The sequence below is a fragment of the Xenopus laevis genome, chromosome 5S (assembly GCF_017654675.1).
Source record: "Xenopus laevis strain J_2021 chromosome 5S, Xenopus_laevis_v10.1, whole genome shotgun sequence".
In the NCBI taxonomy this organism is placed as follows: Eukaryota; Metazoa; Chordata; class Amphibia; order Anura; family Pipidae; genus Xenopus; species Xenopus laevis.
This window is the reverse complement of record NC_054380.1, coordinates 65639078-65664692: the sequence shown is the minus strand read 5'-3', so window position 1 is coordinate 65664692 and position 25615 is coordinate 65639078. Positions and strand designations below refer to the sequence as shown.

General features: G+C 38.3%; 1 protein-coding gene across 1 annotated transcript in view; it reads right to left on the bottom strand.

Annotated features, from left to right (window-relative positions):
* Positions 1-7434: 7434 nt before the first annotated feature.
* The window catches only part of LOC108717949 (all trans-polyprenyl-diphosphate synthase PDSS2), a 137516-nt gene continuing 119335 nt past the window's right edge, over positions 7435-25615 (bottom strand). The window contains exons 7-9 of the mRNA XM_018265407.2: positions 22950-23078; positions 11141-11176; positions 7435-9260 (exon numbers count right to left, since the gene is read on the bottom strand). Of these exons, the coding sequence (XP_018120896.1) occupies positions 9102-9260; positions 11141-11176; positions 22950-23078 (324 nt within the window). The 3' untranslated portion in view covers positions 7435-9101. The remainder of the gene's footprint in view (positions 9261-11140; positions 11177-22949; positions 23079-25615) is intronic.

The window sequence follows — 25615 nt, the reverse complement described above, 5'->3', positions numbered from 1 at the left end:
ACACTGTTAACCTACTTCTGCTGTAATGAAAGCAGCTCAGCATTAATTGTAGTTAGTGCAGCAGCATGACTCATATTTGTTTGGTGAATTTCAGCTACGAGATAAAGCAAATTAGGAGGCATGTACAGTATGCAAATGATGGAAAGCATCTGCTACTTACAGGCAGTTATGCAGCTCTGTGTAACCTATGAAGATAATGTACTTAACAATTAGAAATGAGGGATCTGCCTCCTCTTTATTACATAAAGTGATACATATAAGCCATTAGCTACAGTAAACCAGCCTTATAAAAGATCAGGCAGGCTCTTCAATGCAGTTATTCAATGCAATAGACAAAATACCATTATTATGAGAGTGGGAAATCCATAAGCAAAAGAAATCATAATTAGGCAGACAGCACTGCATTGTGTTGCCCATACTGCAGCCATTTAAGTGTCAAGTCTGCAGTATTTTCCTGTGTAACAAACACTGAAGTCGCTACAGGACCTGGACATGTCATATCTTTCTCCTGTAAAGTAAACATAAGGTACTTGTTCCCATTCTATGTTATGGAGGGTACTACAGGTATGGGACCTGTTATCCAGAATGCTCAGGATCTGGGGTTTTCCAGATATTAGGATTGTCATACCTTAGGTCTACTAGAAAATCATGTAAACAATAATTAACCCAAATAGGCTGATTTTGCTTCCAATAAGGATCAGTTATATGTTAGTTTGAATCAAATAAAAAGTACTGTTTTAATATTACAGACAAAAAAGTAATACGTATTAAAACAGTGGATTATTTGATTATAATGGAATCTATGGGAGACGCCCTTTCTGTAATTCTGAGCTTTCTGGATAACGGTTTTCTGTATAACAAATCCCATACCTGTATTAGCTGGACACAATTCAAATGCACATGTAGTAACAGTATTTCTTGAATTGGAACTCTTAAAGGGGTAGTTCACCTTTAAATTAACTATGATGTAGACAGTGATGGCCTTAAACAGTTTGCACTACTTGCTCATGCATCATCCATACACATTTCACTTTTTTCTATGAGTTTTTGTCCTATTTGCAATTCAAAAATCTATAATAAACGTTCTTACACATGGATGTTTCTGCATTTAACACACATTAAGGGCAGGACTACACGGCCGATTTCGCAGCGATCTGACGCGCATCGCAAAATCGCAGGCATCACGTCGGATGCAACGGAAACAAGGTAAGTAATGGCAGTCGGATCATGTTGCATTGTTGATGCGACGCAACACAACTGTCTGATGCAGACGCAGCGTGCAGCCGCGTCAACAATGCGACACGATGTGTCAATTGAATTACTTACCTTATTTCCATCGCATCCGACGTGACGCCTGCGTTATTACGCAGTGTGTCGGATCGCTGCAAAATCGGCCGTGTAGGCCTGCCCTTAAACGTAAATTGCAGTGCAAATAAACACATTCTCTAATTGATTCAATTATACTCTGCCTGGCTGTACTTATGTGAGTTTTGAGTTGTATTTTACTAATTTAGTTTTTCAGTGTTTGTTTAGGGCTCTTGCACACGAGCGATTGAAGCTGCACTCCCCTGCGTTCCGTTTTTCTACGTTCAGCACAGGAATAGACGCATTACATTTTTTCAAATGGGGCTGTACTCACACAGGCGCGTGTAGGCGCCGAACGCAGGTTGAGACGCAACATGCTGCATTTTTCCTGCGTTCGGCACCTACACGCGCCTGTGTGAGTACAGCCCCATTGGAAAAAATGTAATGCATCTATTCCTGCGCTCCCCTGCGGCTGAACGAAGAAAAACGGAGCGCAGCTTCAACCGCTCGTGTGTAAGAGCCCTTAGACGCAGCACTCTGCATATTGTTGCACATGATGTGCATTCAGCTACTGTATCAGTAGAATAGAAAAAACATGCTTAGTTGCATTAAAAATAAACACGTTTAAATGCAATTTGAGTTTTTTTGCACTCACAATGCTTTTAAAAAACACAGAAACAAATGTCTGTGTGTAAGAATCAGTAGGAGGCACACATATAATGCTATTTCTGTCGACATTAAAATTTAATTTTTAACTGTTTTCTTCCCATAATCTTCTTTAGCCCCTTTTCTATTTTGTACAAATTCCATTTACTCAGCACAATTAAAAGAGAACTGTCGTTATGCTAAAAATTCAGGGTACTGAATGTATCTGTAATTTTTTCTTATAGCTGTATGGTTATATAATGATTTTTATGTTTCACAACCTAGCATTTTTCCAGCTGCAAACAAGAAAGTCATGCTGTGAGCTGCTGACAGTTGTGCTGATTCCTGCACTTCAACAAACCATTTACCGGTATATGGCATAAACTGAAACAATATATAAACCCTAAATGTGAAAATTCATTCTGAACTATCCACTACAGTTTGGGTATATATTTGTTGCAATGGCAACAAAAATATACCTGCATTTTTTAAATGCTTGCTGAGCATGAAAAACCACATATTTTCAAACACTCTATTCTATTGATAGCTGAACGCACAAGAAAATACAGCATGCTGCGTCTAAACAAACACACTGAACCACAACTCAGAGTAAAATGCAACTCAGAATGCTCATGAGTACAGCCAGCAATATAATGTAATCAATTAGCAAATGTGTTTACTTGCGCTAAAACCTGCCTTTAAACACAGAAAAAATACAATTGTGTAAGAGCTCTTACAGGGGAACTAAAGTGTAAAATAGAATAATGCTAGAAATGCTGTATTTTGTATACTAAACATGAATTTACTGCACCAGAAGCCTAATTAAACAAATGATTTATGTTTTCAAAGTTGGGCGCAGGGGGCTGTCATCTTATAACTTTGTTAAACATCTTTGCAAGACCAAGTATATGCACATGCTCAAACAATAAAGGTGGTGGTTAATAATAGGTCCAATACGCAGAACTTTACTGCAAAACTCAAGTGCTTTAATGTGTCACGACATGTTTCGAACTGAGCTCTTTCTCATGTTATTATTAACCACCACCTTTATTGTTTGATTATATTGCTTCACTGGACGGAAGCCGTGGTTATAGGTTTACCTACTGAATCTATCGTTACTTGGTATGCACATGCTCAGTTTGGTCTGGGCTTCAGTTGGGAGGTTAAGCTTAGGGATCGTCATAAATTATCAAAACTGCACATATAATATCTGCCATAGAAGCCGATACAGCAAGACTGATTAATAATCAGAATAAGCAGCCTGCAATGGGTCTGCGGATACAAATTTATACACAGCCGGCTGCTTTACAGGGAAACAAACAAAGCTGCTCGAGGTCAGGGAAGTAAGGTGGGGGGGGCTCTCCCTTGCTATTTGAAAGTATGATTGTTTCCCTGGGACCCGCTGAAGTTTCCTATCCACAGCTGTCAGAGCAAGTAAATACAGGAGGAATTTCAATGCATACAGTCAGGTTTCTTATAAAAATGGTACACATTTTTCAATTAAAGTATATTGGAGATAGATTTATTTTTCATTAAAGAAGTAAAAATGCGATTTTATTTTTTTGCCTTTACATCCCTTTTAAGGGGTTACAGTCTTTTTATATAGTGAAGCAGCAAGGCCTTTCCTGCCCATCCGTAGTGATTTATTTAGCTCTGGCCTCTTTTTACCATTAGGCCTATGGAAGCAAATTAATCCCCTAAAAAGGTAGCTTAAGAAATCAAAACATGGCAAACTAAATTTATGAACTTACAAAAACACTTTCACTTATGAGGGTATTGTACCAAAAATCTGCTTTAGAGATCAACACGTCTGCGGATTACATTACTAGACAAATCAATGAGAAACCTGGCAGACTGGAACAATATATATGAATCTATATACGAACTAGAGAAGGAATCCCCAACCTTTTTTATCCGTGAGCCACAATCAAATGTTAAAAAAAGTTGGAGAGCAACACAAGTGTGAAAAAGGTTCCTGGGCGTGCCAATTATGGGCTGTAATTGACTATTGGTGGCCCATTTGTGGGCTGGCAGCCTACAGGAGGTTCTGTTTGGCAGTACACATGGTTTTTATGCAACCAGAACTTGCCTCAAAACCTGGAATTAAAAAATAAGCCCCTGCTTTAAGGCCATAGGGAGTAACATCCAATGAGTTGGTGAGCAACATTTTGCTCGCAAGCCATTGGCACCCCTTTCAGGCACTGTGATATGCATGCATCCACTCACACCCTAATTATCACCCAGTGAGAGGAATGCATTACCCACCTGTACCCAGCAAGACACATGCACATTTGCCTCCACACAGCAAGAAACAGACATACACAAAGCAACTTAAAGGGAAACTAAATACTTCCAAACAAATTAATGCATAATTGTGCTATTATCAGAAAAACAGAAAACCTTCTGGCATCTGGTCAGCACAGTTGCAAATTCATATTAGCAGTGTAAAGTTGCCTATTTAAGCTAAAAGGAAAAAAAATGTTAATTAAACTGAGCACTCAGTACTTTAACATTCATATGCTTTGTGCTGTTCCCCATTAAACACTGGTTACGGTTATTTGCCTTTTTCTTCTGACTCTTTCCAGCTTTCAAAAGGGGGTCAGTAATCCCATCTAAAAAAACAAATGCCCTACCCTTTAAGGCTACAAATGTATAGTTATTGGTACTTTTCACTATTCAGGACCTCTCTATACATTTTCCAGTCCCTTATTCAAATCAATGCATGGCTGCTAGGGTAATTCTGACCCTAGCAACCAGATTGCTGAAACTGCAAACTAGAGAGATGCTGAATGGTGATGAGTGAAATCTTTCGCCAAGTTTTGCCACAAATAAGACACCCAGACTTCAATGGGTGAAAAAAATTGTTGCCCATTGACAAATGCAATTGGCAAAAAGAAAAACCCTCAAATAATACACAAAATACAAAAATTAAAACTTATTGCAAATTGTCTCAGAATATCACTCTCTACATAAAGTTACTTTAAGTTACTAAAGTTAACTCAAAGGTGGCTTAGGGGTGAGTTATGGTTTACTTTCCACACCCAATGGATGTTGCCCATTGAAGGACATCCACCTTTTTGATCTTAAACTTTGTGTTTGGGACCATTTTCCTTCTGAAAGATAAACTTTTGCCAAAGCTTCACTATAACTTGCTGAAAATAATGCTTTTGCCGTTTCCCCCTGTATTTTACCATTCCCTAATGTCCTCCTCCTGTTTTGAAAAGACATTTCCTACAGATGAAAAGAAGGTCATTATCATTACAATACTTCACTTAAGGGTTATGTTATTTTATATGATCTGTTATACAGAAACTCATTATCAAGAAAGCTGTGACTCACGTGGAGTCCATCTCCCATAGACTTGAAACTAAATAATTAAAACATGTAAAAGTGATTTCCTTTTTCTCTCTAACAATAAACTTAACAAGCTCTAAACTTGCTTCAACTTGACAGGGTCAGACGGGACCAGTGGGACACTGGTAAAAACCCAGTAGGGGTCCCTGCAGACCCAGGCCTGCTCCCTTCCAATCGATGGCCACTGCGCCCCAGCCTCAGATGAGTTTGAATGTAACCCATCACAAAGTCATGTGGAGTGATGATTGGATGGAGGGCAGCCAGACTTAGGAAAGGGTGGGGGGCACAGAGTTGTCAGCCCCAGTGGGCCCCAGACACCCCAGTCAGACTCCGAACTAATATATAATTAATCTTTATTGGAGGCAAAACAATCCTTTTTGGTTTATTTAATGTTTAAAACATTTTTTAGTAGACTTAAGGAATGGTGATCCATATTACAGAAAGACCCCTTATCTGGAAAGCCCCCAGTCCAGAGCATTCTGGAAAACAGATGCCATACCTGTACTTTGAAATTCAAAATAGTATCAGGAATTTCAAGTACATTAATGCCAAACTTGTGTACAGGCCCATTAAAAAGCACTTATGGCCGAACCCACCTCAAATCTGCTAGAACTTACAGATTGCCAGCCCAGGCCTGCTCCCAAACAGGTCAGTGTAATGCAGATATGACTGAGTAGTCTAGTCTCAGCTACTTGGCTCTGTAGCTCCTTCGAAGTGTTGGTTGGCCTCTCTAGTACGTCTCATTCTTGACGTATTGGCAACATCCGTGTGATAACTGAACCAGCAGTAAGGCAACCAATCATATAGGTACTACTAGCTCTTTTATGGAATATTTGTTTTCAATTTTTATTTTTACAATCTGAATAAAGGCTAAACTGTGGAATTTCTATACAGAAAACATGTCCACTAATGATTTACTGCTGGAGGCCAATCACAGTTGTTATTCAACCGGAAAACGTCACTGAACACTTATGCAAGGAGGAAAAATAATAAGAAACAAAAAGTTTGCAAACAAAACACATTTTCCATTTTTAGTATCATAAAACAAATGTGCCCAGCACACATCTGATCCGAACGCAGCTCTTGGGAATGCAGATGAGGTAGTATTCAGAGAGAGAGGTTTTTATACCATCTTTTTCCAAATAAGGTGGTTTTCCCTGGAATTCTTTAGAGCTACTTAAAAAACACAATATGATTATTTAGACATTAATATGGATTAATGTTTAAAAATTGCAATATATTTTGTTTAAAGGTTTATTAAAATCATAAATAATAACTTTAGCTTAGAACTGCAATATGGTAGCTTGGAACAGAAACGAAATTTATGGAAACTGACTAAAAACTGCACGTTATCCATTCGTGTGAAAATGTATCAAATTGTGTGTTGTATATGTACTGTGGTGCACAAAAGGCTCCCTACCACCAAAAAACAATGTGCTTTTCTTTTGTGTTCTATTTACTGGGTACAGGAATGTGAAGCTGGAGGAAGCCATGTGGCCCAAGAAGGAGGGGGCAGCGATGAGAGTAGAAATGTGTAGGAAATTTTTTCCTGCAGTCAACAAAGCCCCCAAAAATACCGGCCCCTCCGTATTAATTTTAATGAACACATGGGAAACATTTTGCATGCTTCTTCTGCATTTAAGGGCTATTATCAGGGTCTGCAGCTTATAAAATGACTGAAGTGAATTTGAAGGAGCAGGTATTTTGGGGTGATTTTTTTGCCAAGAGGAGGGGAGATTTTCCCCATAAACTAGTAGCTTTTAGATTTCAAATCATATGATCATATTGCAGCCTATCACCTTGTGTAGCCGTCCAAAACAAACCACCATAATCATGGCTCACTGAGATATTTAAAGGGGTAAGTAGAAAAACTGCAAACCACCAGTTTTACAAATCGCTGCATCCATATAGTGGAACATGAACAATTTATAATTAGGGCACATTCTTTATTAGGTTGGAAAAAAGCCATAGATTATTGCATGTACCAAACACTCTTAATTTGCATAAATATATTTAAAAATGAGTGGGGTCTAATACTTATTGTGCCAAAAACATTCTACAAAGAGAACTACATGCCTATAAGACAGTTTTTTGAATGTTTAACATGGATGCTTCTGCTGAAACAAGCAATATGGCAGTTTCCATTTATTGTTTATAAAGGCTACAGGCAGAAATGCTACATTCCTTTTCTATAACTTTGTGAACTATAAAATAAGAGATAATACAACATTTGTCTGAGTGTGGTGGAACAAAGCTTAATGGAGAAATTGAATAGAATATATCAGACTGGGCACTGGCTTGTCTGCAGGAATACTTCCTTTTCATATCCACTTTCAGGAATTCTTAGATAGAATGAAAGAAACAGATGAGGTTCAGTATACCATTTCCCAGCCAGAGGAATTCAACAAGCTGCCATGATAAGTTTGTGGCAAAGTTCTCCTTCTAGGTGAGAGAAATAAAAAATGAAAAAGGATCACAAAAGTGAAAGAACTTTACTTCAAGTGTTTGAGTGAACGATGTAATGAAATCTGTTTGCTGCGCTAGCTGTCTCCGGATTGGGCTGTAATTACACCAGAGAAGGAAGAAAGGTAGCTGAGTCTCAATCTAGATCATTTGTGTAAACTCAGCCTTCTTGTCAACGATGGGCTCAGGTTACATGCATGCAAACCACAAAATCATCTCCAATGAACAAAACAGAGACAGGCTCAAGTTCCAGCTTGTGATTACCTTGTATTCTATCTGTCATTGGCGTTTTGAGAGTTGTTTAATCTGACAAACTAAGGTTAGAAAAGAAAACACATCTTCGTAAAGTTCCAGTGAATGGGGGGAGGGAGGACTTTTCTGTATTCTGAGGCATTACTAAAATCATATTGCAATGAAAAAAACAATTATTGTATAGTTTTATTTCTTCAAGGTACCAATACTAATTGAAATGATTAGAAAGAGACATACAAAAATGTAAACGGCCTTTGGGGACCCGCTTTCAGCTGAAATTGTGTGTATACTGCTTTATCTGGTATTGTAATCAAATGTTGTATTTCCATCTATAAAGTAAAAATGCTGCAATTGATTACATTCTTATTAATGGCATTTCATTTTATTTATATACGTTTCCAGGCATGATGGTATTTAACTAAAACCGCAGTCCTGAGAACACATCTGTGGCATGGGCAATACATACATATATATTTATATATAATAAATGTAGAGCAATTTTGTTTTATGCAGGGTGAAAGTGACCTGAATGTGGAGATTATTAAAATCTGATTGCTGGAACTTATAATGGTTCTGAACTTTTTCGCTTTCAGGTTTCTTATAAATTAGGAGTGTCCTTGATGTGTGGAGTTTATATTAAAATAAACTCTTGATTTTGTCAATGTCGGAGAAAAGATTTCCTACTGACACCTGCAGAATCACACCCCTCATGTCCTCCTAGGAGCAGGAAAACCACAGGCCACCACACTGGCGCCACTCCTGGCTATGTCCAATCAATAAGGACTTATTTCCTGGCCATTTGCTGAGGTCACAGAAGCAAACCTCATTAATTATTTCTACTGGTGCAGCCTCAAGTGTGCTTCTGGCATGACAAGAGAAAACAGTTTGACCTTTTTTTTTCCCCTCACATTCTATTTTTGTCCTTAGCAATTAAAAAAAAAAAAAAAAAAAAAGGTTTCATGCCCACTGTAGATTGTGATGAGCGAGAATGGCAAAGGATGAAAAAGGCACAATGGGCCAAGCAGTGAGTTCCAGAGGATTTACGTAAAAACATAAGCAGGAGTCTCAGATTCACTTTAGTGTCAGGAAAATCTAGTCACAGCGTAAATAATGTTTTTCAAGGCAGATCTGGCCTCCGAGTCAGGAAAACACTGCAGGGCTTCCAGAGCTTTGTCTCCATGGTAACAACACAGGTCAATAGCAGAAGTCACACCTTTGCCAGCCTTGATTGCCTTTTGCAACTGTCGAGAAACACAAACAAAAAACGCTAAATTATCAGCCATGATAAGACAATAGACAGAATATTACAGCTATTGTTCCATGCCAAGTAAAGACTACCTGCAAAAAATGCCAAATTCTGATGGCTGCTAATAGAGTAAAATAGCATCATGGTTAAAGAACATGAGACAGCTTTTTTCCCAGGGAAGTTCATGGTCTAATTCAGTAGACGCAGAGCTAAATCGCTACCTTTCCTATTGGCTTTCCTTTTTGCTGACAGTCTGTTTTTCACAATGGAGCACATCCTAAAGCTTACCTTGAAAAAACCAAGCTGCGAAATGGATCAGCGACCGACACGATGGGCTGCAATCTTTATGATTATTATTAACATGCCCTTGTCTGTCTGCTGAAAGCTTGGGGGGGGAGCACTAATGATAACTACTGGTGCCTTTCTGGAGAACACCCCAGTCATGTTTTCCATTTGCTTGTAACCCTTTTATGGAGTGTGAAGCAGGAAGATTACACAGATTTAAAATTAACTCCTGCTTTTGTATCGAAGGCAAGAGTGATGAAAACTAGTATCCAGTCACTCTCACCTCTCTGAGAAACCTACCAATTATACCTACTTTAATGCTGCATAAAAGCCTGATTTCCAACACAACGTTTCCAACACACAGTAGTTATAATATACATATTCCTGCATCTTCACTCGGGTGGCCAAGGATTCTGGGAGCTTCCAGATGAATAAAATAATTCCTGCCCTAAACAATTGCTAACACTTGTCACATGGTAGGATAAATTCATTTATTGATGGAAGTTATAATTAGCTTCTTTTGTGCCTGCTTTTTCAACTGTTGGAATGAAATGATCTTATTGTTTTGTTTTCTCTAGTGCTAAAAAAAAAATCAGTTAATAAAGTTAATTTTTTTTACGTGTCTCTACCAACTGTCAGCTATTTGTTATTATACGCATGAAACTCCTTATTCAGAATCCTCAGGGCCCAGTATTCCTGGATCAGGGGAAGTTTTAAGGGGAAGAGGATTTAGGAGGAGTTCATAAACTGCTCGCAAATCTAGAAAAAGACTAGATTGGGAACACATTTTGTTGAATTTCAGATTGGGTTGAAAACTCACTGTGTGCCAGTTACTTGAGCATTCTTGATATTGAGACACCAGATAATTTGCCCATTTAAAACAGAATGCACCCCCTACTGACTTCTACAAGAAAATCAATTCACCACTCCGCAGAGTGTTTTTTTAATTTGTACAAGTGACTTTTCGACTAGGGAAAAAACAATCATTAATAATAATTGAGGGTTTTTGGTATAAGAACGGGCTATATAAAGATGTAAGTAGACTAGAAATACAGGTAGGATCTTGCATGATTGTCAGCTGGGTATAGGTGGTCACAGTGTGCTTGGGTAACACACCTGTCTGACCTTAAAGGTGCATCATATGAGCTGCAGAGAGATGTCTAGTAGTAAAAGGTAAATGGGGTTGTTCTCATTCCAGCATTTTTATCACTTTAGTTTGTCTTCTGGTTTACAAATAAATACTGTTTCAGTTGTTTTTTTTTTTTTAAGTTGAAGTTTCAGGTTAAGGACACATTGGGCTGATTCTCAGCCAGCAGCTAAACACAGGGCAAGAATCACTTTAAACATCGCTCTTCTGTGCCTGCACCCAAAACTACAAATTCGGGCAGGAGCAGGAACACGGAGCAGATTCTGGTGGCGCGTGACTGCACCTGGGACATTGCAGTTGGTCTGGGTGCAGGCACAGAAGAGGGCTAATTCAAGCACAGGGGCTGGTTTTCAGCCTGAGTTTATTCACAGGCTGAGATTTACTGTTTAACAGGAAAAACAAAAGCCAGTATTGCAGCTTTAACACAAAAGTACTTTACTCACCTTTGCACGGTCAATCAAGTTTTCTTTCAGTTGAGCCTAGGAGACAAAAACACACTTGGTTTTAATTAATGAATATATATCAACATCATTCTAATCAGCTGAATAAAAGGCAAGTTCACCTTTAAACATGTTTTTATTGTGCTGTAGATTCATTACTAAAGTGATCCTCATTTTTTTATTAAAACTATTAACATGTATTCATAAAGATCCAACATATTCCGCAGTGCAGTCTGATTTATCGCTGTCTGCCCTTGCACCCAGACAGCAGGTTCAACTAATTTTGTAAGAATAAAGTCAAATCAAAAATCACAAAAATGAAAAATAGAACTAATTGTAGTGTTACAATACCCCTGGTTTTTATCATGCCAATAGGTCACTATAAGGCAAACTTCCGCTTTAAGCTCAGATATTTACAAATGTGGCATGTTACATAACAAGTCTATGTTCTGTTTCAGCAAACCTGCAATGCATAAACCACTAAATGTATCTGGAGGGGATATTTCACAATGGAAAACATCAAACTTCATCTTTACTGAGCTCTGTTCAAGGCAGATAGTCACTAGGACAAGATGCTTATGCAGTCAATTACTCTGAACCTATCTGGGATAACAGAAACCTCATGGGAGCTCATCAGCTCACCCCAGTGGCTGAAACTAAATTTAGCCGTCTCTACACTTATGTGTATACTCTAAGTGATTAAATGTCTCTCTTGTTTGTTCATGGCTCAAAGTCTGTGCTCTGCATGCATCCACTAGCTGCCCATCACATAAACAGAAAAAAAACACTTTATTTTAGCCTTTATATAACAATATATAACAATATATAGTCCACTGGTTCTAACGCACTCCATACACTGAAAAAAATGCCCCAGGTGCTACCGAACGTAGCTGTATTATCCAACATGACTGAAAAAATCAGTGCATACTGGGATTAATGGAAAGGTTAAAAATAAATACTTTATTAATTACATTAAAAGAACTGGTCAACGTTTCGGTCTTTGCCTAAGACCTTTGTCAAGACCCTGTTCAGGTTAATTTTAAGAAAGACATTGCTTAAATAAGTAAAATGTATGACAATCACCATAAGTGCACAACCCCAATCCCAGTGTGCACCGATTTTTTCGGTGTTGTTGGATAATACAGCTACGTTCGGTAGCACCTGGGGCATTTTTTTCAGTGTATGGAGTGCGTTAGAACCAGTGGACTTTTGTACATGAATTACCTTGGCTAGGTAGCTCTTTCAGCACCCACTTGTTAGATATTTTTTTGACTTTGGATTTCATTTCTTTTTTTATTGACCACTACACCTACAAGATGGAAGATCATGTGGATTGAGTATGCTTATCCACGGATTATGCAGAAACGTGGCATATTACAGAAGCAGATGTGTTCTCTGGCAACAGAGTCACACTGATGTCCCTTTTAAATTAATTGATAAAGATATCAGCACAGAATGGGAAAGGCTCAAAAAGAAGGAAATTGACCTTGACCTGCACGGCTAATTCCTCTCTGACTACTACCGGGCCAAACGGATACCACGAGGGTTCAGAATTCACAACATACCAACGATCAGGAAAACAAACCATAACTATACTAAAAAATGGATCGGTGTACTTAACCGATGCTCCTTTGACCTGATGATCTTAGTCATAGAAGAGGTCTCCGGTGATTTAAATAAAGTCAGGAAATCTCTTGCTTCCTTTGAATCAGAACATGCAGAACAACTCAAAGGAGGAATCAACAATGATCTGGTTTCCCGCATCGCCAGTCAAGTTTAAACTTATAGACAGGACTTACTTCACTTCAAACGTGAAAAGCTCCCCAGGTTTAATGAAGATTACACCACTTTTCGTGTCTACAGATGGCTGGGGGGAGACCGGCAACCTTCACATCATAACTCTCGATTTAGGAGACTGCCACATCGTAAATTAGTTAAACCGTTGAACTCTGTCGACAACAGCTCTGGTGACTCAGCTGCAGATGAAGGATCACAGGCAGCTTCCCATACATTCCCATTAAACGCTGCAAGTACGAATCAGTTAGCACCGACTGCTGCTGCCTTTTTAGAAATACCATCACCGATAGTGGATCGGCCTCCTACAGGGAGAGGACGCGGAAAAGGTACCCCACAAGGCGGGGGCAGAAGAGATTAACTTTACCTATATTTAACTTATCGAACCACACGCTGACTCCGGCTGAACTACACTTGCTACAAAGAAGTTTGTCATTTGTACCTACATGCCAATTTGACCCCTTTGATTGGGAAATTGATTGTTACAAATTTTGTCGATTGCTTACACTTAAGGATTATTATAAAAACAGTTTTAAAAGTGACCATTCAGTGCCCTCTTTGAAACTTAAAAGCACCTTCACCCCCCGATTAATAACCCTGCCATTAAGTTATATAAAGAGGCATTGGAACGTGAAGGGTTAAATGGTATGTCATCTGGTGCTTTTAAAGATAATCTAACGAAGTCTGAAAGGGGCCCTATTAAGTTACTTTTGGATGATTTTCGTGATGAAATACAACGGCAACTTAATGATATCTGTTTATAAACCATTGACGGGAGATCCATTGACTGTGTTCAAATTGAAAATAGATGCTTTGATTAAAAGGGGAAGTGAGTGCAAGGTCTTTTGACACAATAGCATCCTAAATGTCCCATTCTATATACTTTGCCTAAAGTCCACAAAAGCCTAACCCAACCACCAGGCCGTCCTATAGTGTCTGGGAGGGACTTTATAATACACCCTATTGGTCTGTATTTAGATAAAATACTACAGCCCACTGTACAGGACGCCCTACTTACCTGAGGGACACACCAAATTTTTTGGACACGATAAAACAAGTGTCCTAGTATCCTTGTGAGTATGTGGTTAGTCTCTACACCATCATACCACATGCAGCAGGCATTGAAGCTGTACGGTGTTCCCTGGTTGAGTCACCTACATATGTGGGTCCACCGATTGAGTTTGTCCTGGAGTTGTTACACTTGGCCTTAACTTTAAATTATGAGAGTACCTATTAACAGCAGACCTCTAGGACTGCGATGGGGACGGCCATGGCTCCAGCCTACCCCAATTTGTTCATGCATCAGTATGAAAAACAATGTTTAATACCTCGCTGTCATGATAAGTCGAATTATTTTGTTGATTCATCAATGATATGTTCATTATCTGGAGGGGCAGCATAATTGAATTTACGGAGATGGTTAAAGAATTAAACAGCCTTGACAATCCAGTGCGTTTTACTTTTATACTGTTGCACTATAGAAGTTGCCATCTGCAAAATATGAAAAAATCGTTACCTATCTCTCAATTTTGTAGGGTCCTCCGCAACAACTCTTTACCTCACCAGGCGGCACAAAAAATTTAAGAAATGTGGGTGTGTTTTAAGGAAGGGGGGTACCCTGATAATTTGTTGTCCAGTGCCCTTGAAATAACCAAGGCTCGATGCGCTGAGAATACCACCCCATGACAAAAGAACCCAGACTAGCTTTTACTACAACCTATAATTCTTACACTAACAAAACTTGAGAAGGACATCAAGGATCAATGAAAAATTATAGAAGCGGATACCAGCCTGTGCCAAGTAGTCACGGGCCCCCCAATGGTTTGCTTTAAAAGGGGCACTAACCTTAGGATCTATTGGATAAAAATGATCCAGTTCAGTGCTACCAGAAAAAAACAAGCTGTTAGTTAGGGGGTGCTAAATGTGGATCCTTTAGATGTCCTAGTTGCACTTCTTGTAGATATATGACCCCCGCCACAATATTCAATCACTCCCATATTAGCAAGAGATTCCAAATAAGAAATCACATTACTTGCACAACAACTCACATGGTGTACTTAATTACATGCCCATGTGGACTATCCTATGTAGGCAAAACAGACCTTACACTGCGGCTCAGAATGGAAGGACATCGGTCTGCCATCAGCACTGCCTTCAGGGATGGGGTAACTAATAAACCTGTGGCCAAGTATTTTTTGGAAAAGGGACACCATTTGCCTACATTTAAATATATGGCTACCGATCATTTACCACCTTTGAACAATGTCCTGTTCGGTGGAACCTATCTTGCAACCTTTTTGATAAAATGTTACGGGTATTCTCTACACACTAATTGCTACTTTCTGTATTTTTCCTCTTGGTGCAGGGCTTCACCCAGTCATGTGATCTTGGGGGTGTGCACCTATGGTGAGTGTCATACATTTTACTTATTTAAGCAATATCTTTCTTAACCTGAACAGGGTCTTGACAAAGGTCTTAGGCAAAGACCAAAACAATGACCAGTTCTTTTAATGTAATTAATAAAGTATTTATTGTTAACCTTTCCATTAATCCCAGTGTGCAGCCTCAACAAACCAAAAAAAAAGTGTTTTATTGAAGATATGGTTTTAGTCATCATAATACATAGCACTGCAATTTCCAGGAGGAATAGGGGGCCCCATGATTCACTACTTAAAGGGGTGGTTAATTGTATTGTTACATTTAATTACTTATCTTTCTATTCATAGCCTCTCTTATTCCTAGTCTCTCATTCAAATGACTTCCTGGTTGCTAAAGTAATTTGGACCCTAGGAACCAGATAGCTGCTGAAATGTAAAATTGGAGATTTGCTGAACAAAAAGTGATATAATAAAAAAACACAAATAATAAAATATGAAAACTAACTGCAAATTGTCTTAGAATATTACTCTTTATAACAATAACTAAAAGATAACTTCAAGCTGAACAACCCCTTTAGTTAGCAGTTTTAATATATATTGGAAAAACAAGTCACCCGTGGACATTTTGCAGGCCCTAAAATGAATTTGCTGTGGGGGATGGTAACATGTGCAGGCCTATTTATTAACGGTTGGATTTTAGTGGTTTTAGAGGTTTTTGAAACCATGACTAACCTCACACACTGTAAAACCACAATAGTTACTTTGCAAAGTTTGGCATTCAAGGTTTTCATGTTTTTTAAACTAAATAAATCTCGAATTTTTAGAGCTTTTAAGAAATTTTTCACGATTCAAGGAGTAAAACTGCAATTCGATTGTTAGTAAATGGGCCCTCTAGTTAAGTCACTGATTTTTTTTTTTTCCTGAATGATGATTTTTGGGGGTTTTGGGCTTTCCATTTAATGGTAATACATTTTTTGGCATAGGCTAGCAGTATGGATAGTAGTGTTCCCTCAACTTTAGTTAAAGGTAGATTATTCATCTGGTTGAACAGGGTCAATTGAGGGTCTAGGACAGGGGTAGGCAACCTGCGGCTCCGGAGCCTCATGCGGCTCTTCATCCTGCTTGCTGCGGCTCGGTCTTGCGGCTTTGCCTGTCACGTCATCTATACAGCCCTCGCACTTGCTGGTGGCTTCTTGAGTGTGCGACCACGTTAAGCTAATGGTTAGCTTACCGCGGTCGCACACTCAGGAAGCCGCCAGCAGGTGATAGGGCTGTATAGACGTCCCAGGAGTGACAGGCAAGACCGAGCCGCAGCAAGATGATTCATCATGGTCCTTACTGCGGTCACACACTCAAGACAAGAGAGGGAAGATCAGCATGGAGCTTCAGAAACAGAAGTCACATTAAACAGATGAGAACACTAGCATTTAATAGGGCTATTCAGTGTTTAATTTATTTCAAAGTAGGCCTACGCATACACACTGCACTGCACTTCTGTTTGTTGTAACAGTTAAAATTAAAATAAGGTTAAAACGTTTTAAAGTTTATAAGCTGTGTTATGTTCTGCGGCTCCAGACTATTTTTCTTTAATGGAAGAGGGGGCAAAATGGCTCTTTTGATAGTAAAGGTTGCTGACCCCTGGTCTAGGAGGATTGGTAAATCAAGAATATTGGCTGTTAATGTAAGATTTTAGAGCAGGTCCAGACCATGTGCAAGCATCTGCTGGGGATTGGTGACACTGGGGACATTCACCTGGGTATATTGGAGAGATTCTGTGGAGCCTATATGGCATAAGATATGCGTAATGTAGAATGTAAATTGATATTTGTGAAAAGCTAGTTCAAATGTATCTATCAGTACTAGTTTCTAAATGCACAATGGCTGCACTCATTTACTGAACCCACAGGCTGACATAGCACGACTGTCTGATGCAAATGTTGTATGCAGTGTCTTCATATAAAGAGATAAAATCTAATGGTTTTTTTTTTTTTACTTAAATACGGCATTTGACTTTATCTGATCCCATAGGATCTCGTGGTGTTGCATGCAGTTGCACACAAGCTCAGCTAAAATCTGACCTACAAAATCTGATCAAAATCCCCCGTGGAGTTTAGCCCTTAAAGTTAGAACCAGACATACTAGCAGGCCTTTTCTCAATCTAAATTCCTATAAATCTCTGTAATCTGTAAAAGATAAATTCAATAGGCTTCATATCTTTATAATCTTAATTCAAAATCACCCCTTCTGATTTGATACTTGGGTTTATCCATTATCTGAAAACTTACCATTGCACGATCATCATAAGATGCTACAAAAATGATTTGAAATATCGTATTTTCTATTCCCCCTATCAATCACTGACAGAGGAGGAGTAAATGACGCCTGGAATTTTACAGTTGAAATACTGCTGGGTCTCATAACTATCCCCAGCATAGGTCTTCTAAAACTCATTTGCACGATTTACATCTCCATCTGCTACTCGGAGAAGTGCCCCTATATCGCATCCATCTATGGTTACCTTTGTTTTTCTCAGTTATATATATTATCGGAGACAGCCAAGAGGCCAGATTCTACCCTCTTTAACACAAAAGACAGGGTATTATCCAACATGCCTTTCAAAATGAGGACTTGTAAAAGAACACTGGAATATTTCTGTACATTTCTCCTAATTGTATATACCCCTCTTCCATAAGTAGTAAAATATCTCGGCTTGTGTTCCGTTCCACTAAAAATATTTTTTCTTTTCACGTTGGCCTTGCAAAAATAGTCCGTATAGGCTAGAACACCTGTTTATAAGCTCTCTTCACATCACAAATCCTGTAGTCCTTTTCTATCTATGTCCCACACGAGCATAGCCTGTTCTTGAAATGCATCCCAAATTAAGCATCAATGCCTAAGGTGCAAAAACTGGCCTATGGGTATGTCCCTCATTATCACTGTTGAGTGCCCACTATCTGCAGGCAGAAGGGTGGTGTTCCTTGTTTACTGAACAAAGTGGTTTCAATACCTCCATCCACTGCCTTTAACACAATGTCTAAAAAAGGAAATTTGCTCAGGGTTAGTTTCATATGTTAATCCTATACCAGGGGTAGGCAACCTGCGGCTCCGGAGCCTCATGCGGCTCTTCATCCTGCTTGCTGCGGCTCGGTCTTGCGGCTTTGCCTGTCACGTCATCTATACAGCCCTCGCACTTGCTGGTGGCTTCTTGAGTGTGCGACCACGTTAAGCTAATGGTTAGCTTACCGCGGTCGCACACTCAGGAAGCCGCCAGCAGGTGATAGGGCTGTATAGACGTCCCAGGAGTGACAGGCAAGACCGAGCCGCAGCAAGAAGATTCATCATGGTCCTTACTGCGGTCACACACTCAAGACAAGAGAGGGAAGATCAGCATGGAGCTTCAGAAACAGAAGTCACATTAAACAGATGAGAACACTAGCATTTAATAGGGCTATTCAGTGTTTAATTTATTTCAAAGTAGGCCTACGCATACACACTGCACTGCACTTCTGTTTGTTGTAACAGTTAAAATTAAAATAAGGTTAAAACGTTTTAAAGTTTATAAGCTGTGTTATGTTCTGCGGCTCCAGACTATTTTTCTTTAGTGGAAGAGGGGGCAAAATGGCTCTTTTGATAGTAAAGGTTGCTGACCCCTGTCCTATACCCTTAGCAGTCCAGTTACAATAAAGGCTTGTAGCGACTCCTCATGACCATCCCAGATGCTTATGCAATCGTCAATGTACCTATAAAATTTGAAAATCTTTGACCTAAATAGGTTACCATTTACAAATGTGCAAAGGAAGCTCCTTAGTTCAACATGAGTACTTTTAATAGAGCTTGTGCTAAGCATACTTTGTGCTTTTGTGTTAACCACAATAGCTAAATAAAAAGTTACTGAAGGTACTCCATGTTTGATCTTTGCAAGGTAGATAATTAGATACCATCCTTCTTCCACCTACTTTCATCCTCTGTTTTGCCAATTTTGTTAGGAGTCCAGGGAGGTTGTCTGAGATCTAGTAATCTTATCATCTACCTTGCAAGGACCAACTTCTTTTTTTCCTGTTCTAGCTCAAAAAATAACAAAATTTGCTTGATTAAAAAAGTAGGCAAAAAGTATATTCAGCATAAAATCTATTCATCAAACTCAGGCCGAACAAGGGATTTATTGATTCAAATCTTAGCACTATTTATTGTTCTTCAATAACTGCAGGTTCTTGACCTATGGTAAGGAAAGCAGGTTGCCAAGTACATGTTATGCACGTAAAGTATAATTAGTGCAGACACCAAGACTCCAATATTTTTGGACCTGAACAATTGATATCTGACAAACAATCTGCCAGATATCAAATTGGGCATAGTTTAATTTTTCTGTCAGATTGAAGACTGCATCTGAACTGTGATGTGAGCCTTGATCCTAGGGACTGCATTGTCAACCTCATCAAATGAGCAGATCAATGTATGACTAGCTTTATACTCTGTTTAGGTGCAACTAAGCAAATACCACTCATCTCAAAATAAGGTAAATCTAACTGCAAGCTGCAGCTGTATCAACTTTATCAAACATGATGATAACTCACAATCTCCAGTTTACATCTGCTTTCACTAGCATATTCCGAATATTACAAGGTCTCCTATATGATGGTACAGGGGGGTCCTGAAACTCAATCACATTAGGATAAGCATGCCCCAATGTTTACAAGAGATGTGCACATTTTTTCTTATATTAGAATGCTAAGTATAAATGGAATACAGAGCTTTTTAGTCGAGAGAGAGAGAGAGAGAGAGAGAGAGAGAGAGAGAGAGAGAGATCTCCACAATCATCATGCTGTACGAAAATAGAAGATCATTTTGTAATAGAAAACTCCTAACGTTTGCTCTTTCATGTTTATTTGCTAATGAGATCCCAGGAGCACTACTGGCAAACCTGGGAGCCTTGTTGGATTCATAGGTAACTACTGTAAGAATTTATTACGTACAAAAATAAAATAATTGTGTCTAGCAGGAGTTTTCTTTTACATGTCTAATTTTACTCTTAACAAAATAACCTTGGCCTTGAATAGGGGAAAGTCTGAACCAGTGCAATAAGAAACAGAATCTTTCAAATTCTAACTTGTCGTAGACTGCTCAAAGCTTATTGTTATGGGTTGCTGCACTACTCAGAGTTTGCAAATAAGCTTCATGAATGTACTACTTGCAGCACCTATCCTATATACCTGGCATTGCCAGGAAAAGTTTCAAATTACCGCATATACACGAGTATAAGCTGACCGAGTATAAGCCGAAGTACCTAATTTTACCTACGAAAACTGGGAAAAAGCCTAGAAACAACTACAGCCCTGTCTCCCAGCAGCGCACATTCCGCCAAAGCGACCCCCCCCAGCGATCAACCGGACTTCTTTGCAAAGTTGATGGTGACAGAGAATTACAAACAGATTACTGTGTGCATTGTCCCACTGTCCCACTACCATGTGCAGAGGGCGCTGTGTGATATTGCAGTCACTGTTATTCTTTCATATAACCAACAGAGGGCACACTATTATTCTTTCATATAACCAACAGCTGACGCTGTGTGATATTGCAGTCACCGTTATTCTTTCATATAAGCAACAGAGGGCGCACTGTTATTCTTTCATATAACCAACAGATGGCGCTGTGATATTGCAGTCACTGTTATTCTTTCATATAACCAACAGAGGGCGCTGTGTGATATTGCAGTCACTGTTATTCTTTCGTATAACCAACAGAGGGCGCTGTGTGATATTGCAGTCACTGTTAATCTTTCATATAACCAACAGAGGGCGCACTGTTATTCTTTCATATAACCACAGATGGCGCTGTGTGATATTGCAGTCACTGTTATTCTTTCATATAACCAACAGAGGGCGCACTGTTATATTGCAGTCACTGTTATTCTTTCATATAACCAACAGAGGGCACTGTGTGATATTGCAGTCACTGTTATTCTTTCATATAACCAACAGAGGGTGCTGTGATATTGCAGTCACTGTTATTCTTTCATATAACCAACAGATGGCGCTGTGTGATATTGCTACTGCCCACTGACTCGAGTATAAGCCGAGGTAGACTTTTTCAGCACATTTTGGATGCTGAAAAACTCGGCTTATACTCGAATATATACGGTATTTATTTGTTAGTACAGGTATGGGAGCCGTTACCCAGAAACCCATTCTCCAGAGTGCTCAGAATTACAAAAAGGCCATCTTCCATAGACTCCATTTCATTGAAATATTCAAAATTTTGAACAATTATTTCCTTTTTCTAATGTAATAATAAAACTGTACATTGTAATTAATTCTTATTGGAAGCAGAACCAGCCTACTGGGTTTATTTAATATTTACATGATTATCTAGAATACTTAAGGTGTGAAGATCCAAATTATGGAAAGATCCTTTATCTGGAAAGCCACAGGTCGAGAACATTCTGGATAACAGGTTCCATACCTGTACTGACTGCCAAACTTCATGTTCCTTTCTTCTTTGTCAGCACTGAAAGCAAAGCCTTTTCGAAAAACAAATAATGCAACCAAGCGCAAAATGGTGAGGGGGAATTAGTTGATAAGGCCATTTGCATAACCCCCACATGCAAATGCGGTAAGAGGAGCAAGACTGCACCCCTTAAAGTGGACCTGTCACTCAGACACAAAAATCTGTATAATAAAAGTCCTTTTCAAATTAAACATTAAATCCAATTTCTATTTTTTATTAAAGCATTCATAGCTGCTGTAAGCTCATTTAAAAATCTCTGCTGTCAATCAAATATTGTCTGCCCCTCCTCTATGCCAATGGCATAGAGGCGGGGCAGACAATTACTTTCACTTTCCATTCAGCACTTACTAGATGTCACTGCTCTCCACACATTCCCCCGTTCTCTTAACCATTTAATTGTGTAGCCAGGACATGGAAATGGACATTGGGTCCCCCATTCTGGTGCACAAACAAGATTCTGAGATGACGCAAGGCTTGTCTTAATAACAGTGTCCATAAAATGGCTCCTGCCTGCTTGCTATAATTTTGAAATCCCAGACTGAAGGAAACAAGATTCAAATAATTTATATAGTGTAATTAAAGTTCATTTTGCTTGACTAATGTGATAAAATAGGATTTTGAATAATTTCTTTGGGTGACGGGTCCCCTTTAATGTTCATGTAGGATTGCCAGGAAGCTGCTGCTCTCTGCACCAAGTGGAGAGCAGTGTCAGTCCTGCAATACTTTATAATTAATGTGTACCTAAGTTATAGTCTAACAAGACTCAAGATAAATGGTCTTCTGTTTAAAAGGCACAGAACTTTAAGTCAGTGTAGTGTGTTGAGCCCTTAAGACTTCTTTAAATGGGTAGAATATAAGGCTGGTCAGACATAATATGTCTAAAAAAAAACAAAGTAAATTTTAAATTTAATTACATCAAGTAAACTTAAGGCTGTAAGTCAAAGATTTGCTGCATTGCTTGTAATTGCCAGCAGCCCTACATCTGTTATAGTAGGGAAACTGAGCTGGAGAAACAACAGGGGTAGTTTACTGACAAACAAAGGGACCACTGGCCCGGCAATATAATCAATGTTTATCATTGCTATCTGAACTGCACTATGGAAATATATAAAAAATTAAAGATTGCAATTGTTTACCTCTTTGATCTGATCCATCCAGGCTTCTCTTCCTATAAATTCCTGGTGAAGAACCACTGGAGCAGAATTCAGGCTGAACGATGAATCACTGTATTTTCCATTAATGAATGGCTGGAGGTCTGAACTTAGCTAAAGGATAAATATATAAATGTCTTGTATTAGAAAATCTACACATTACAGCAGTGGTTATTAAACTGTGGGGGGGGGGGGTGCCTCCTGGAGTGAAGCACTGTCCCTGTCTGTGACCTAGTCCACAACCATGGATAAATTATATAATAAACAAAAAAGTCCAAATGTCCATACAAAATCTGGATTTGGGTGATGTTAGGGTCTTATTAGCAGCTTTCGATGTGTGTAGTTTATACACCTCCATACTCCATGATTTCGGAATAACATCTGTAAGCACCATATTAAAAGGTTCACAGTATGACATCTTGCAGGTCAGTCTCTTTATGGAACTTCTAGCATTGGTATTACAAAAAAAAAAATTTTTTGTTTCAGGACACCTTTTTCCTTCAGTTGCAAGGGACTATGATGGGATCCAATGTCTTTTTTTTTATATTTAATTTATTTATTCAGTTTTTTTTTTGTTAAAACAAAGAGTACAACATATAACAGAACAATACAGCAATAAATTTTTTCTCATTGTATGGTCGTCACAGCTCATTAAATACATTTATCTGTATGCACAAATACATAAAAAAGAAAAATAAACAAAGGGAAAAAAAATTTTTTTTTTTTTTTTAATAAAGAAATTAATACTGTCACCCCCCTTCTTAATTGTCCTTCATTCTCTAGGAAATCACACCATTGTTTCCATAATTTATGGTGTTTATTCATTTTACCTCTTTTTTTTTCTATTATTTCTTCTATACCTCTTATTTCTTCAATTTCCTTAATCCATGATAATTTATTTATTGGTAATTTTGTTTTCCATTTATGTGGTATCATGTTCCTTGCCACACCTATTATAAATTTAATTACTGAATCTGTAATAGTTTTCTTCTTTTTATAGTCGTAAAGCAATATAATTTGTGTTATGTCTGTATCTGATATATAGGTTCCCATTTTATCTGTTACAGATAGGACATATTTCCAAAATGGCCTGATCACCTCACATTCAAACCATAGATGGGTATATGTTCCTTTCTCTTTTTCACATCTCCAACATACCTCGGGCATTCCATACATATTATGAAGTTTAGTTGGTGTGTAATACCATCTGGATATCAACTTATAACTAAATTCTTGCAATTTTGTATCCTTTGATATCTCTATGTTAGCTTTACAAATATGGTTCCACTCTTGATCTGATAAGGATATATTTAATTCCTCTTCCCATTTTTTAAAAAAACACGGTTCGCTTAGTGATCCTTTAATTAGCTCCCTGTAAGTCCTCGAGAGGCTATGTTGTATTCTATCTCCTCTATCTATAAGTTTCTCAAACCATGTTAGGGGTCTTATAATATCCTCCAATCCTAAGGAGCGGATAAAGTGTCTTATCTGATTTAATACCCAATCCATTCTAGGGTGGTATCCATACTTTGCTGTCAACTTTCCTATTGTGATTATCCCATCTTTCTCTATGAAGTCTTTTATTCTCAATATTTTACCTTCCTTTTCTTCCCATTTTTTCAGTAATCTATCTTCTTGCCCTGGAACGAAGATGGGGTTATCGCACATTGGGCTCATCATCGATGGGTACGTAATTATATTTAATTTTCTATTTTTCCTTCCCCAAATCTTTAGAGTTGGAGCAACTGTAAGCTCTTTTTTATCTATTTTTGCGTCTTGTATTGTATTTAATCCAAAGGCAGCTCCTAATAATATGCCTTCCTCTCCTCTTTCAGCATTAAACCATGGTGATGAATCATCTTCTACAGCCCAGTTCAGTACCCTTGATATGTGTACTGCTTCATAATAGGTATGGAGACATGGGAAGCTCACTCCTCCTTTTTTTTTCCCAATCAGATTCGCATAGGATACCCTTGGTGGTTTATCTTTCCAGACATATCTCATCATAATACTTTTTATTCTCGAAAAGAATCCCTTTGGTATGTATATCGGTAAGGGCTGAAATATATACAATATCTGTGGGAGAATCATCATTTTAATAATATTCATTCTTCCAAACCATGATATGTTAATGTTTTTACATCTATCCAGTTCTCTTTCTATTGTTTGGAACAATGGTACATAATTTCTAATATATAACTGGTTTACTTGAGATGTAATCTGGATTCCCAAATATTTAATTTCCTTGTTTGACCATTTTAACAAAAAATTTTTTTCCAATTGTTCTACCTCTTCCTTTTTCAAATTTAAATTTAATATTTCAGATTTTTTATAATTAATTTTAAAATTTGAGAATGTTCTATATCTCTCTAATATTTTCATAATGTTTGGTATTGTTATTTCAGGTTGGGATACATAAAGTAATAAATCATCAGCAAATGCTGCTACTTTATGGTGGGTTCCCCTGATTTTAACTCCCTTTATGTCTTCTTCTTCTCTAATTGCAATGAGTAGGGTTTCAATACATAGAACAAATAATATGGGAGATAGGGGGCATCCCTGTCTGGTGCCGTTCCCTATATTAATTTTTTCAGATAAAATACCATTGATCTTTTGATGGGATCCAATGTCAACCCTACCTATGCCAACAT